The following is a 13,332-nucleotide window of genomic DNA, read 5'->3' on the forward strand; positions in this document are numbered from 1 at the left end:
GGATGGACTGTATGGCATTGTACCGCCCTGAGGTCCCTGACCCTACCGGGGCTTCATCTCCGAATCTCCAGGAGTTTCCCAACCTGGATTTGGCAACCCTTGCACTGACTGTGCACGTGCTCAGATGTGTAGGGTCACCATCGCCTCTTAGAAGGTTGAACAGGGAGCTCCGATGACAGCCTCGGCGACCTGCTTCTTATTATTATTAAAATTAAACTGGTTTGGAGAAGCGAGGCGCCAGAGAGCGAGTGGCCTTCGAACCTCCGGCTCACGCGGGGTTTACGCCGGCCCCGAGGAAGTTTGTCCTACCTGCGCTTCCGTTCCCACCCTCTGCTCTGCGCGCGCGCGTTCTCTTCCCCCCACTGCGGGCGGGGTAGCTGAGGCCTCGCGCGCCCTCCTGACAGGCCGAGGGAAGACGCCGCCGCGGCCAGGACGATGCTGCAGCCCCGACGCCGCTCAAGCTGAGCCCGCCGATGGTAAGGCACAGAAGGAAGGAGGAAGGCCTCGTCCGTGGTGCCTCTGAGCGTGTGCAGAGGGGTCGTCCTCCCCGTTATGTGGAGGCCCCGTGCACGGCTTTCTAGGCTCATAGGGGGAAGACACGGCTCTGTTTCTTCTCCCCCTCACGCTTTATGCCCGACAGAATTGCGACAGCCCCCCACCCCCGGCCACAGGTTGCCTCGTGACCTGAGGTTCAACCCCCCCCCCCTCCCGAGGGTTGTCTCACACTCCCCTCTTCCGCGAGGCCTTGAGCCCCTCCTCGGTCTAGCAGTTGCTGCTTCCTACCTCGCCAGCGAGAGCCTTACGGGCTGGCTCCTCCGTGGCGCCTGAGTGTGCCGAGGGCTGCTTCGACATCCGGGTCCGGCCGCTTCCCCTTCTTTATCACGTGAAGCTCTCCTTTTCTGGGTTGGGGCGCGGGGGGCTCAGTTCCTTGGAGAATCGAGGGGCTCCTGTTTTAGAGTCGTGCTGGGGGCAGTTCATAAGGTTAACACACACACACACACACACCGTAAAATCATTAAAAGCCACGCTTGACACAAAGCCGTAGTGTGGTTCTGAAGCAAGAATCAGGCTGTAAACACAATTTTAAAAGGATATACACATTCAGTTAAAAAAGAACTGGGTAAAGAGAAAAAGAATTGGCTTAGCTCCTGAAGGACGGTAAAGCAGGGGCCGGGTGAGCCTCCATGGGGAGGGCATTCCAAAGGCAAGTCACCGCCGCCGAGAAAGCCCTGTTTCTGATTGCCCATTCCATCTCCCTGGATGACCTGAGGCTGAGAGACTGTATTTCCCACCCCTCTTTAGCTTTTGCTTTGTGACTTGGCAGGGCATGTTGGCTTTCAAGTTGATGCTGCTCTTCATTGAGCCGAAGGGATGCATCCTTTCAAAGTGCTGAGGGAACCCCACTGTGGCTGATGGAATTCCCAGAGACTCCAGAACCGCTGCTGGAATCTCACCATTCACGGCTGGTCATTCAACACCTTCTAGTTCCGCTGCAGCTTTTGTGCCTCTCCTCGGATGTGCCCAGATGTGTCTGTAAGAGTGGCATGGGGTAATAGCCCCCTTCAGAACAGCTTCTAATTGTAGTGTCCTTATGAACAGGTGTTGGTGGTCCCTTTCCAAAGACTCAGTTTAGAGTTACTGAGAGACGAGATCCCATTTCTGGTGGTGACGCTGGAATTCCTGGAAAGAGGCCCATTCTCTAGTCTGTGTCTCTGTGTCGGATTTGTTATTTATTCTCTTTTCTTGCTCATTTTGGTAATCTCTAGAGACTGGGTTTGGCCTGTGAACAGGAAGCATAAGTTATTTTCTTTTTTCTTTCCCTCCACTTCCTTCTCTTTGGCTGCTTCATTTAATGGTTGGCCCATAGTGGTCCTCCTGTCTGAAAGGGATACATAGTGGCATAGACATCAGATACACGTTTGGTTGTTTCAGTAGAAGTGACAAGTGTTATCATTATATTTCTTTAATATATTTTTATCCCACCTAGGGATTTCAGGGCAGCATTCAGGGTTTCCCTTAGGAACCCTGTTGTGAGGTTGAGCGTGTAACCGGATGGATCCAAGATCACTCAGTGAGTGGATATTTGACCCTCTTAGGCTGCTGAGAGAGTGACTGACCGAAGGTGAGAGGGGATGTAAGCTTCTAGTGTCCTGGCATGCCAAGGGTGTAGACTTTCCAATTTCCCGGAGGGGGCTGGGGCTGGGCCAGAGGCATTGCTGTGCTAGGAGCAAGGGTGGCCCCCGGGGGAGGCTGAGCACCTTCCTGAAAATTTCGTCGGGGGCTAACGCCCCGCCGCCCCCACGAAGATTACGCCTATGCTGGCACCGCTGGTGGACCTCCTGATGGTGCTTAGTATTTTTGGCCACTGTGTGACAGAGTGTTGGCCTGGATGGGCTATTGGCCTGATCCAACATTGGTTTCTCTTATGTTCTTAAGCTAGACTCTCCAGACTTTTCTGAATGCAAAGACTGAGTGATTGGGAAGATTCTACATCCTGTTGGCTGATTTAACAATGTTGGGTGCGTAAAGGAGTGCCTTATGAACTTTTGTGCCAGATATGCTCCTCCCTCAACATCTTTCTTCCATCTTTATAGGGCAGTAAGAATAGCTGCACCATACTCACTACAGAACATTCTTTGCTCGGAGGTCAGTAGTATGTCTACTGATTGTTGCCTACAGAGTAAGTTTCAGTGATGAGAGTGCACAGTGAACTATGATATTTTAGGGGGTTTTGATGTATATTGATGAAGGCCATCTTGGGCCTTTCTGTGTAGAGGGGAATGATGGGGGAAAGTGGGATGGCATAAAAAATTAAAATTATGTGTCTGATACACAGGCCAGTGAGGCTGTGATCAAGATACAAGATAAAATCTCAGGGCATCTTGGCTTTGAAATTAGTTTAAGGTAGTGAAGGAATGAGAGAGATGATTTTTCTGTCAGATTGGCCTTTTTGGTTCTGTGGAAAGGCAGCATGTTATGTTAGAGCATACACTCTTCTTTGTGTTTCTACCTTTTGCATAATGTTACACTTCATTTAGTACTACATTTCTTTCATCCCAAGGCAGTGTTGGGGACAGTTCTAGGAGGCCCAGACCTTCTTAGTTTCTACTAGGTTGTTGGATCATGTACCTCCAACCATATCCTGTGTCTGCGTCTACAGAGTATTTATAGTCTTTCTTGGCATCAACTTCTTTAATAGTGTTTGTGTTGGAGGAAATGGTCGATGAATCCTACTCAGTGACTTTATCTTCACATTTGATCAGAAAGTCTTTTTTTTTTTTGCTTCCTTTCTTAGAAGAGAGAGTGAATTTACTTCACTGTTTTCCCTTAATAGGCCTCTTGTGTATTTGAACAGAGGAGCTACAGCAGTGATAAGCATGTGAAGGGGATCACATGCTTGCCACTGCTTGTCCATGAACGTGAAGGGGATCACATGCTTGCCACTGCTTATCCACGAACGTTTAAATTTTCTCGTCTGAGGCCGTTGGTGAATGTTTGCAATATTGTAAGAACATAGGACTCAGTCAGATTATTATGGGTCCATGTAATCTAGTATTATGTTCCCCTTCCCTGGCCACTGACATTCAGAGCTACACTGCCTCTGAACCTTGAGGCTCTGTTTAGCCATTATGGCTAGTAAGTATTGGTAGGCTTGTCCTTATAGTCATATTCCCCTTTAAAGTCACCTAAACTAGGGGCTGTTGCCACATCTTGTGGCAGGAAGTGCTATAAGCTAATTACACACTCTGTGAATAAATTATTTTTTTCTGTGCCGAATCAATTCCTGATCAGTTTACTTGGATTACCACATTCTGGTGTTGTGCAAGAGGTAGATTAGTCTCCTTTCTCTGGTCACTGTGTTATTTTATAAACCGCAAACACGCTTTCCTCCCTTTGTCTTTAGTCTAAATTGAATCACACCAAACTCAGCCTTACCTCCTTGGGAAGCTGCTCCTACCCCCTTTTTGTCACCTTTTCCTACTCCTTTTCCAGTTCTATGTGACTTTTTCTTTTCTTTTTTTTAAAGCTCTAGTGACCAGAGTTTTACAAATGCAGTTGCACCATAGATCTATGCAAGGGCATTATGATACTGATCTTTCAGTTTATGGCCCCCTTCCCAATAATCCCTAGAATGAAAAATTGCCTTTTTTCACTGCTGCCACACATTGAGCTGACATTTTTATTGACCTGTTCACTGCACTCCCAAGATCTTTTTTCTCATCAACTAACACCAGATCAGACCCCATAAATGTGAATGTGAGCTTAGAATTTTTATGTCCCAAAGCATTCATAGCTGTACACGTACATTAAACTTCATTAGTAATGTTGTTGCCTTCCCATTTACTCTTTTTAACTTTTTTTGTAGCTCCCTTGGATTTTCACCTTTTTGAATAATATGGCATCAGACTTTGCCAGTTAATTGCTCAGTGAGTTTCCAGATAATTGATGAGCTAGTTACATAGCACTGGTCTCAGTGCAGACCCCTTGGGGAATCAGTTGCTTACTTTCTTCATGAGAACTGTATGTATGTGATCCTGTGTTTCCTGCTGTTTAATCAGTAACCCATAAGATGAGCTATCCTTTTATCCCCTTTCTGCTGAGTTTACTCAAGAGCCTTTGGTGAGAGCCTTGTCAAAAACTTAATGGAATTAGAGTACTTTTACTCGCATACTTATTGATACTTGTAAATTGGTTGGTCAGGCTCTGCTTTCTACAGAATCATGCCGATCCAGATGGCCCTGGGGAATGCTTTTGCCTGTGTTGGTGCCTTTCAAACATCCAGGGCCTGCCCACTTGAAAGTGGTTGTGCAAAGAGGCCTGGCTGGCAAGTTTCTTTTGGAAATACATGCTCACCTGAGCATTGCACCAGGAAGAGCCAGGTGCAGCAATTTATTCTGAGAAGGAAAAGCTCTAAAAAGACAGGCAAAAATCAGAGCAGCCTCTTGTACACCAGGATGTGCTTCAGGGTTGGCTTTGTTACATTTACTTCTGTGGTTCAGGGATGGAGCTCTTGAACTGGTCTCTCCTGCTTCACTGGATCTTCATCTAATTGTTTATTTTGGGTGAAGACCTGCCAGCAATGCTCCCTCTACTTTGTGAGCTCCTGGCATTAAAGTTGTGAGTGAGCAATTTGGGTACTGCATACATTAGTTTGCTGCAGAGCTATCCTTCCTGAGCTAAGATGAAAATGTGTGAGCCGGAGGCTAAAAAACTGTGAGCTAGCTCACACTCAGCGTAGAGGGAACACTGCCTGCCAGTGTTTAATTTCCCATTCCCATGCCATTTGAAAAGAAAACTTGGAATCAAATTTGTACCCTGCAGGAATCAAACTTGTACCTTGCATGTTGCAAGGGAGCCACCCTGTTATGCTCTGAACTCTCGAGAGAAGCAGTGGAGTATGTGTTACAGGTAGCTGAACTTGGCTTTGAGTCTGTGTCGTCTTACATTTCAATGCTTGAAGTACACTTGCTTTTTCTTTCTGATATCAGGAAAGGAAAAATGAAGGCAGAGAGTTGCCTTCACTGCAGCCCTGCAAATTTATTTGGGGATATTTGTCTTAGTGAGGTTTTAGAATAAAGTAAGATATATTCCTAGAATATATTGATTATTGCTTGTTAGTTTTTTGTAAAAATAAACAGTGCAGTTTTGTAAATCAAATTTTAATAATCACAGGGGCTGAAGTTTCTTTTTTCCTTTTTATGTCAGGTTGCTCATGCTGCTTTTAAGAATCCATTTTGAGCATCCCTGTTACTCAGGCTTTGTCTGTCTTGCATTTAAACATTTTTTGCTAGCTTGAGCCTTCAGGTCTCAAAATCCAGCTCTTCCAGCTCAGAGTTACTTTACTATTATTACTACTATTTTCAACATATTTTTTTCCTATCTCAGATGGCCCAAACTATGATATATATGGTAAAGCTGAATAGCTTGCAGCCCTTTGCAGTTTTCTCTCTAGTATTTGGGTATATTTGAAATTTTGCTTAGAGAAAATGAAGGCATTTATGGTTTTAAATTTCATAAATATGCCAAATACTAGAGTTTTGATTGCTGAGTTCTGTTTTTTATGTTAAAGCAATAATAATAAATTTAAGCTTGATAAGGAAGTGGCAGCATAGCTGTATGCAGAGTTACTTTTGTCCAAGTGTATTTTAATCATTGTGGTTAGCCTGGAGTAAGTGTATAGGGTTGCAATGTGAGTATTGCTATCAAAAATTTCTCCAACATTGTGTTTTTCCTGTGGCTTCAACATTTCTGAAAATTTTACATCTTCAATATTAATTGTCACCAGTGGTAGGAATGCAGATCTTTACTCCATTCTCTTTCTCCCAGAAGTCTGTTCTGACCTGAAGAAACTTGATTCTGAGAGCTCACAGGGCCCATGTGGTTTAATAGCCATACAGGTTGGGAGAGGGTCTGCAGTGGAAAGGGGGAAGGGAGCAAAATCACCCTCTTTTCCATCAGTGAAGCTGTATTGAAGTGTCTTGGGGCTGCACAGCTTGCGTTCTTGACCTTTAGCACCACGTGACCCAGGGTTTTTTTTAGTAGGAAGCTTGTAAAAACTCTTCAGATCAAGAGTATTTCGTGTATTTTCATTCTTTCACAGACTCATGGAACTTGTAGTTACTTTTGGAAGGAAAACCTGTCATTCCCTAGTCTTGGGTCATGTGAGAGAGCAGCACTGCTAGGTTGCTTTTATGTTCTTATGACTCCGTCACATTCAGAGCAACTTATGCAGGAAAAGCTGTAAAAGTGACTATTTCACAACCCCAATGCTGCTCAGTTCCTGGCATTCAGTTCAAATTTGATCGAAATCAAATCACTCCAGGGAGGCTCTTATATTTAAATCAGCAGATGGATTACTGTAAGTTTAAAAATTAGTCCTGTTGGTTTCCAAGGTTTTAGTATCCCTGCTGGGAACCAGGGTTCTCTAGGTTGGGAAGAGTTCTAAAAGGGAGGCAAATCTGCAGATCGCTAGATCCCCTTTTCCTGTTCCAGCAGTATAAACTGACTACCCCCACATACTAAACATGTCTTAAAACATGAAGGACAGAAAGGGCAGATCAAAAGAATGCATCACCAGGGCCCTGGTATAGGTTTGTTCTTCCCAGAGCCACAGAATGTTGGCAGATGTTCCTAATGCCCAATAAAAAGAACCGTAGCGAATTTACAGAGTAAATATGAATCTTGCCAACTGACCTGGGAAGGGATTAGGGAGCATGATTTCATCCAGCTCCAAAGGTGAAATGTAGTGATTAATGACAGGAACAGAACATCTATGACCGCTGGCACCCAGCAGATGTTCCCTGTGCTAGACCCAATTCAGAGTCTTGATTGCCTTACGTAGCCCTCCGGTATTGTCAGAGGTGTTCTGGCTGTTAGTGTTCTGTGTCTGAGTACAGGCCGTTGTATTCTAGCCTCAATCCTTGCAGGACAGCGGCCAGTAAAAAGGCCTTTGCTGTCTTCCAAGTAAGTCTTGCCCCTCCCTTGTTTATTCTGATGTTTCCGCAACTGTGTGCAAATAGAATCCTTTATGGGCATGTTCTGGTTGCTCTCCTTCTCAGTGTCTGAATGGCTCCATGTGTGCAGGCAGAGAAATGAGTTTTCTTGGTCTTGCAAGCAGTTACCAGCTGGCCTGACCGGACGTGCTCCTCAGGAAATGTGGTTGGGTCTCTAGTTTGCGGTGTTGCTTTCCCACAGGTGGGCCTAATCAGAATAATGTTCAACATCCATCCTCTGGAGAACCTCAAGGTTTACATCAGCAGTCGACCTCCGCTTGTGGTGTTTATGATCAGCGTCAGCGCAATGGCAATCGCCTTCCTGACCCTGGGTTATTTCTTTAAGATCAAGGAGATCAAGTCACCTGAAATGGCAGAGGTAAAGTATGAGATGGTGTACACATTTGCACATTTCTCGCTGAGGGTGGGGCAAGTGTGGGGCATCCTGTAACTTCCCGCTTGCTTTACGGTACGATGTCCTCAGCGATCTTAAATGAATCTAGCATGAACATGAACCGAAATGACTGGCGCAAGCTCTCTGGTTTATCAGACTAGGGGTTGTAATCTCATGGGTGGGAGATTAAAACCCAAAGAATGACCCAAGTAGGACTCATTTGCCTCTCTTTTCTGGTATTGTGTCAGCAACTGGTTTTGAAAATCCCATCAGTATAAAAAAGTAGTTTGCCTTGTGGCACTGCAGCGTTCTGTTCAAGAGACCCAAACTGAGGCCCTGTTGAGCACACAACACTTACTTCAGTTATACCCCGGTTTTCTCCACAGTGGTAACCCAAAGTTGTTTACAGCATCCTCCCTTTCTCCATTTTATCCTCACAACCCTGCAAGGTAGGTTTAGCCGAGACCATGTGACTGGTCCAGGGTCACCCAGCAAGTTTCCATGGCAGAGTGGGGATTGAAACCTGGTCTCCCAGGTCCTAGTCCAACACACTAGCCATTATGCCATGCTGGCTATGCAACTTCTTTGGATACTGGTTTGGGCTGGTTAGACCAAAAGGGTCCAACAATTGTAGACTGCCTGTTGAAATGCTGAAGCCAAAGTCAACATAGCCGTTTGAGTTCAGTCTCCAGGCCAAGACTGTATTCTCCTTCCACCTTTATGCAGTTGCATAACATAGCAAATGAGCCTTGGGCATTCAGTTTTCAAACAGCAATAACTGAGGCACCCCCACATCATTGCCCACCTTTTGCAACATTTTATTTCATTGGCTTTGCCAAAGGATTGGGGAAGGATGTTGGAGATCTTCTCTAGTCTTCAAATTGTAATAGATCTCAATCATCTCATAAACGTTTGTAAGACTTGAGTGTCCTCCCCACTGTAGACGCTCTATCCTGAGTCATGCAAGATTTCTCCATGGGCCGTAGGTCTCTTAGACTCATATTGCAAATCACTTTTGGACCCAGCCAGGTCATTGTAAACTGATGTGCTTGCCCAGTGGTGTTTGAATGCACACTGATACAGCAAGACCTTGTCAGAGAGACACATTGAAGATCTTATTTGTCTTTAAGGATTGGAATACTTTCCTTCTGCGGTTTAACGACTTGGACTTCTGTATTTCGGAGAATGAAACTTTAAAGCACCTAATTAATGACACCACAACTCCGGAAAGTGCCATGACCAGTAGCCAAGCCAGGCCTTCCACGCCATCACCACAAACTCTTGAGGATTCTGGTCCAGTCAACACCTCAGTTGTCATCACTTTGACTCTGGACCCCCTCAAACCCTTTGGTGGCTTTTCCCGAAACGTCACACACTTGAGTTCCACCATTTTTGGACACCAAATTGGACTCTCAGGTACATCTTATTCTAAGCTGCATTTCTAAATTTGGTGTTCCAAAGTATTACTGTCTGTGGGAGGATTGTTCCTTGAGCATAAATGTGGCCAGAGCTAGTCAGCAATCTGTGTTAAAGATACACGTCTCACTTAGTCCTGGATTTTGAGAACTGCAAGGGTGTACTTGTAGAAAAATATGTCTTTCTGTTTGGTAGCAGGGGGAGGGGAGAATCCAAACGCACATGATGCACAGATCCTGGATTTCATAAATGTTAAAGTAGAACGTTTAAAATGGGAGAATGTCTTGGTATGAGCCTCTAGGCCATACTGCTGCATCATCTTTAGCAGGCCTGCCAGTCTTGTGACCCGCTGAGCCAAATTTTCTTCATGGTTCATGGCAGGTTTGAAGAACAGAGGATCTACCAAAGGGCTGCTATTCTTGACTTTGTAAGTGTACATTCAGCTTGGTAGGTTGGAAGCTGTGCAGGCTCATGCTACTCTCTCACATGCTTCTCTCTCCTTTTAAAACGCGCAGTTGCTACAGCAAAAACACTTTGACAACTGTGTGGAAGTTACCAAACATAACCTGTTTCTACTTTTAAAAGGGAAGTGCAGTTCCAGCCAGCTGATGTAAAATGTTTTTTCCCTCTACCACTTGAAGGCAGAGAAGCTCACGAGGAAATCAACATCACGTTTACCCTACCTGCTGCCTGGAACTCAGATGACTGTATTCTCCACGCTCGCTGCGAGCAAGTCAGCTTCACAACCTGCATGACGGTGACAGCAGCCAGCACTGTCTTTCCTGTCACAGTGTAAGGGTCTCTCCGTTCTACTCCCTGTCAGGCTGGCTGCTCACCATTGCTTTTGTGCCCATGGGGTACAGACATTGCAGTAGAAAGCTAGGCTATCCATTTATGATGTTTGGTGGTGGTTTTTTAAAAAAATACTGTTTTTAATTGCACTTTACAGACTGTTTTTGTTAAATACTGTTTTTAATTGCACTTTACAGACCGGAAAGTAGCAAATACAGCTTTTAGTTTATCCCCGCACTCACACCACCTTCCCCAAATGAGTAAGTGCTGGACGAGAAAAGGGGATGGGGTGGGAGGGCCAGTGTTGAGGAAAAGCAGAGCGCAGTCTTGCTAAAACATCTGCAGTCCTTTTTGTCCTCCTCCACAGTCCACAGCCATGGGCTTGCAGGCATGTGACCCTGTGCCTAGCTAACTGGTTGTTAGTACTGGTGAAGCAGGTGTGGATGGAGTTCGTGGAAAGATTTTTAAAAGTTTGGAAAACACTGGAGGCAAATGTCTGTTTATTGACGGTGGTGGGTGGTGGGTGGGAATGTGTGCCTTTTTGCCCACCAAGTGAGATTTACAGCTTCACGGGTTATATAGGAACATAGTCTTGAGCTGTGAGCATCCATTTTGGAACCTTAATTAGGATTCTGCCATGATTCAGTCTGGCTTTGCATTTTTGTACTGTGCGTCAGTGGATTTGTAGTTATCTAGTGTGTTGTGGGGGAGTAGTGGAAGCTTCAGTGTGCTACTCATCCTAATGTTTTTTCCACAGTCAGCCACCACATTGCATTCCGGAAACGTACATTAATGCCACTTTTTGGTACAAGATCTTTACCACCGCACGGGACTCCAACACAAAATATGCCCAAGACTACAACCCTTTCTGGTGTTACAAAGGAGCTGTTGGAAAAGTCTATCATGCGTTAAATCCTAAACTGACTGTTATTGTTCCAGATGTAAGTCATCTCCTTATGCTTTAGCTGCTTTGAATCATCATCTCTTAATGTCTTTGTTGCAGTCTGTCACTTAATAAGGTTCAGAAACACCACTATAAACAATCCATTCAGAGCCTGTTTCAGCAGAGTCCAAATCCTGTTGGTATAAGTTTGTGGGATGCAGCAGAGAGGGATGTGCGGAGAAATTCTGCCTCTGGGGTGTGGTGTCTCTCCTCTCATCGTGGTGGCAGCTGCGTGTAAGGTTTTCTTGGAGCTTTTCCTACAGGCTCAGGAAATTGTTGTCTCTTCTACACAGGATGACCGTTCCCTAATTAACCTGCATTTAATGCACACCAGTTACTTTCTCTTTGTGATGGTCATCACCATGTTCTGCTACGCAGTCATCAAAGGCAGACCAAGCAAACTCCGGCAAAGCAATTCAGAGTTCTGCCCTGAAAAGGTAGGTGTGGGAAATGGTTCCTGGTCCTACTTTTGGGAGGAAGGATAGAGTCACTTGGATGTTGCCATTTTTCAGCCCCTTCTCATTCAAAAGACTGTGAGCAGCACTGAACACAGGCACTTGACAAGATTGAAAAAGACATCCATGGGCTTTTGTATCAAATGGCTTCGACGCAGTGACACTTAGGCAGTCATGGCTGCTGCAAATGTAGAGACATTTGCATCAACAGCAGAGTGTTCTCACGGGGTTTGCTCTGTGCTTTCCTTCATCATCCCCGTGTACTCGCCATTTCCCTCCCCTGCCAGAGGTTTTATTGCTGGCTTAAAAAGAAACGTCGTATATCGCTATAAAGCAATAGCAAATACCAATGTCTTTTTTAAAAAGCTGTCAAAAAGCTCTCCAGTGGTTCAGTGAAGGAAAACGGGTACAAGGGACGATGGGCAACAAAACAGTGCTGATAATGTGTGAAGATTCAAAACTGTGCACCTTCTCGGCCACACTTCTGCTAACATGCTGTGACCGCCATTTCAGAACATGTCATAGCAAAACAAACTTGAGAAAGAACGGAGCAAAGCAGGGGAGAATGCAGAAAGTGGATGAAGTGGGGACGAGGTTGTGTAGATGCTCAAACATCCCCCCCCCCCACCCCTGGGGTTCCAGTTTGGTTGCCAAACTGAAGCAAAAAGTGACCCTCAGTTCACTCCAAAGTAGACAGTGGGGAGGACTCTTGTTGTTAGTGGCACATGCAAGAACAAGCAAGCTCAAGACTCCTCTCATCTTCTTACTCAGTGTGCAGCTGTTAAGGATGTCATGCCAGACCTCCAGTTAACCGTATCAGGCTCTCATTGTGGTTGCTTTGAATGTACTTCAGCCTCTGATGTCTTACTTTTTTCTTAGCCTGTATCCTTTCCTTCCATGGATCTCGGAGGGTGCAAAGGGTATCCTGTTTTATCCTGGCAACCACTCTCAGGCTAAGAGCTACTGAATTCCCTCAGGATGTGCAGTGAGCTTCAGTATTTGAACCCAGGCTTTCCCCATCTGTTAAACTATACACTGTACCATCCTGACTGTTGCTTAGAAACCAGTATTTCACTGTGAGCACCTTCCTGCCTTAAGCCACACACTGATGGGGCAGGCATGGAAGTTCCTTTAACTGGAGGGGGTTTTTTTGTTTTGTTTTTTAAACCAGAACTAACCATCTCATCTTCTTGCTTTGATTTCTTCAGGTCGCTTTTACAGAAGCGTGATCCATCAATATCTTCCTCCCAAAAGTGACTGAGTCTGCAATCGTTGAAAAATGCTGAACCCAGAACTGGGCCCTCGTTCTTTACGGTTTCAGTATCTTGTGATGTTGGGTTATTCCAACCAAAGACGTTTTTAAGTGCCTGTAATGGATATTTATATAAAGTGTACTTGGAACCGGTTAAAGCCAGGGCACGCAATCACAATTTGTAGTGCAGCTGGTACTGTTTGGACCCATTTTCCCTGTTCCGTGTCGGACTGTTTTGTGACGGTGAGGCTCTGTGTAAGTCAGAGCCAGAGAGGGTGTCTTTTTAAATTATTATTATTGTTATTATTTGCTGCATTGGGACAATTAAGATGCCTTTTGCAAGAGTCTCGAAAGGAAAAAAAAGCACCTTATTTTCCCAGTGGTCTGTACAGCGTGTCGGAGGCAGTCTGCATCCTTGCTACAGTACTGCAACTCTACATGGATTCGGTGTGTGTGAGAGACGGTTTTTTCTTTCCCATTCATACCTTGCTTGCAAAAAGATACCAACATCCCTAGACCTATAGGGGTGAAAAACCCAGCACCACCTTCTTTTAATACTGGCTGTAGCTAGAAAGGACAATGTGCTT

The 13,332-nt window shown here is 45.2% G+C and overlaps 1 protein-coding gene across 1 annotated transcript; it reads left to right on the top strand.

Moving 5' to 3' along the window:
* The first annotated feature begins 358 nt into the window (after positions 1-358).
* On the top strand, positions 359-12,768 carry TMEM248 (transmembrane protein 248). The gene is made up of 7 exons (XM_015409127.1): positions 359-476; positions 7,696-7,872; positions 9,018-9,303; positions 9,945-10,095; positions 10,853-11,036; positions 11,332-11,475; positions 12,702-12,768. Exons 1-7 carry the CDS (start codon positions 474-476, stop codon positions 12,720-12,722), a joined length of 966 nt encoding a protein of 321 aa, XP_015264613.1. The 5' UTR covers positions 359-473; the 3' UTR covers positions 12,723-12,768.
* The last annotated feature ends 564 nt before the right edge of the window (positions 12,769-13,332 follow it).

Source organism: Gekko japonicus, unplaced genomic scaffold (genome assembly GCF_001447785.1).
Source record: "Gekko japonicus isolate JY-2015 unplaced genomic scaffold, Gekko_japonicus_V1.1 scaffold98, whole genome shotgun sequence".
Classification (NCBI taxonomy): domain Eukaryota; kingdom Metazoa; phylum Chordata; class Lepidosauria; order Squamata; family Gekkonidae; genus Gekko; species Gekko japonicus.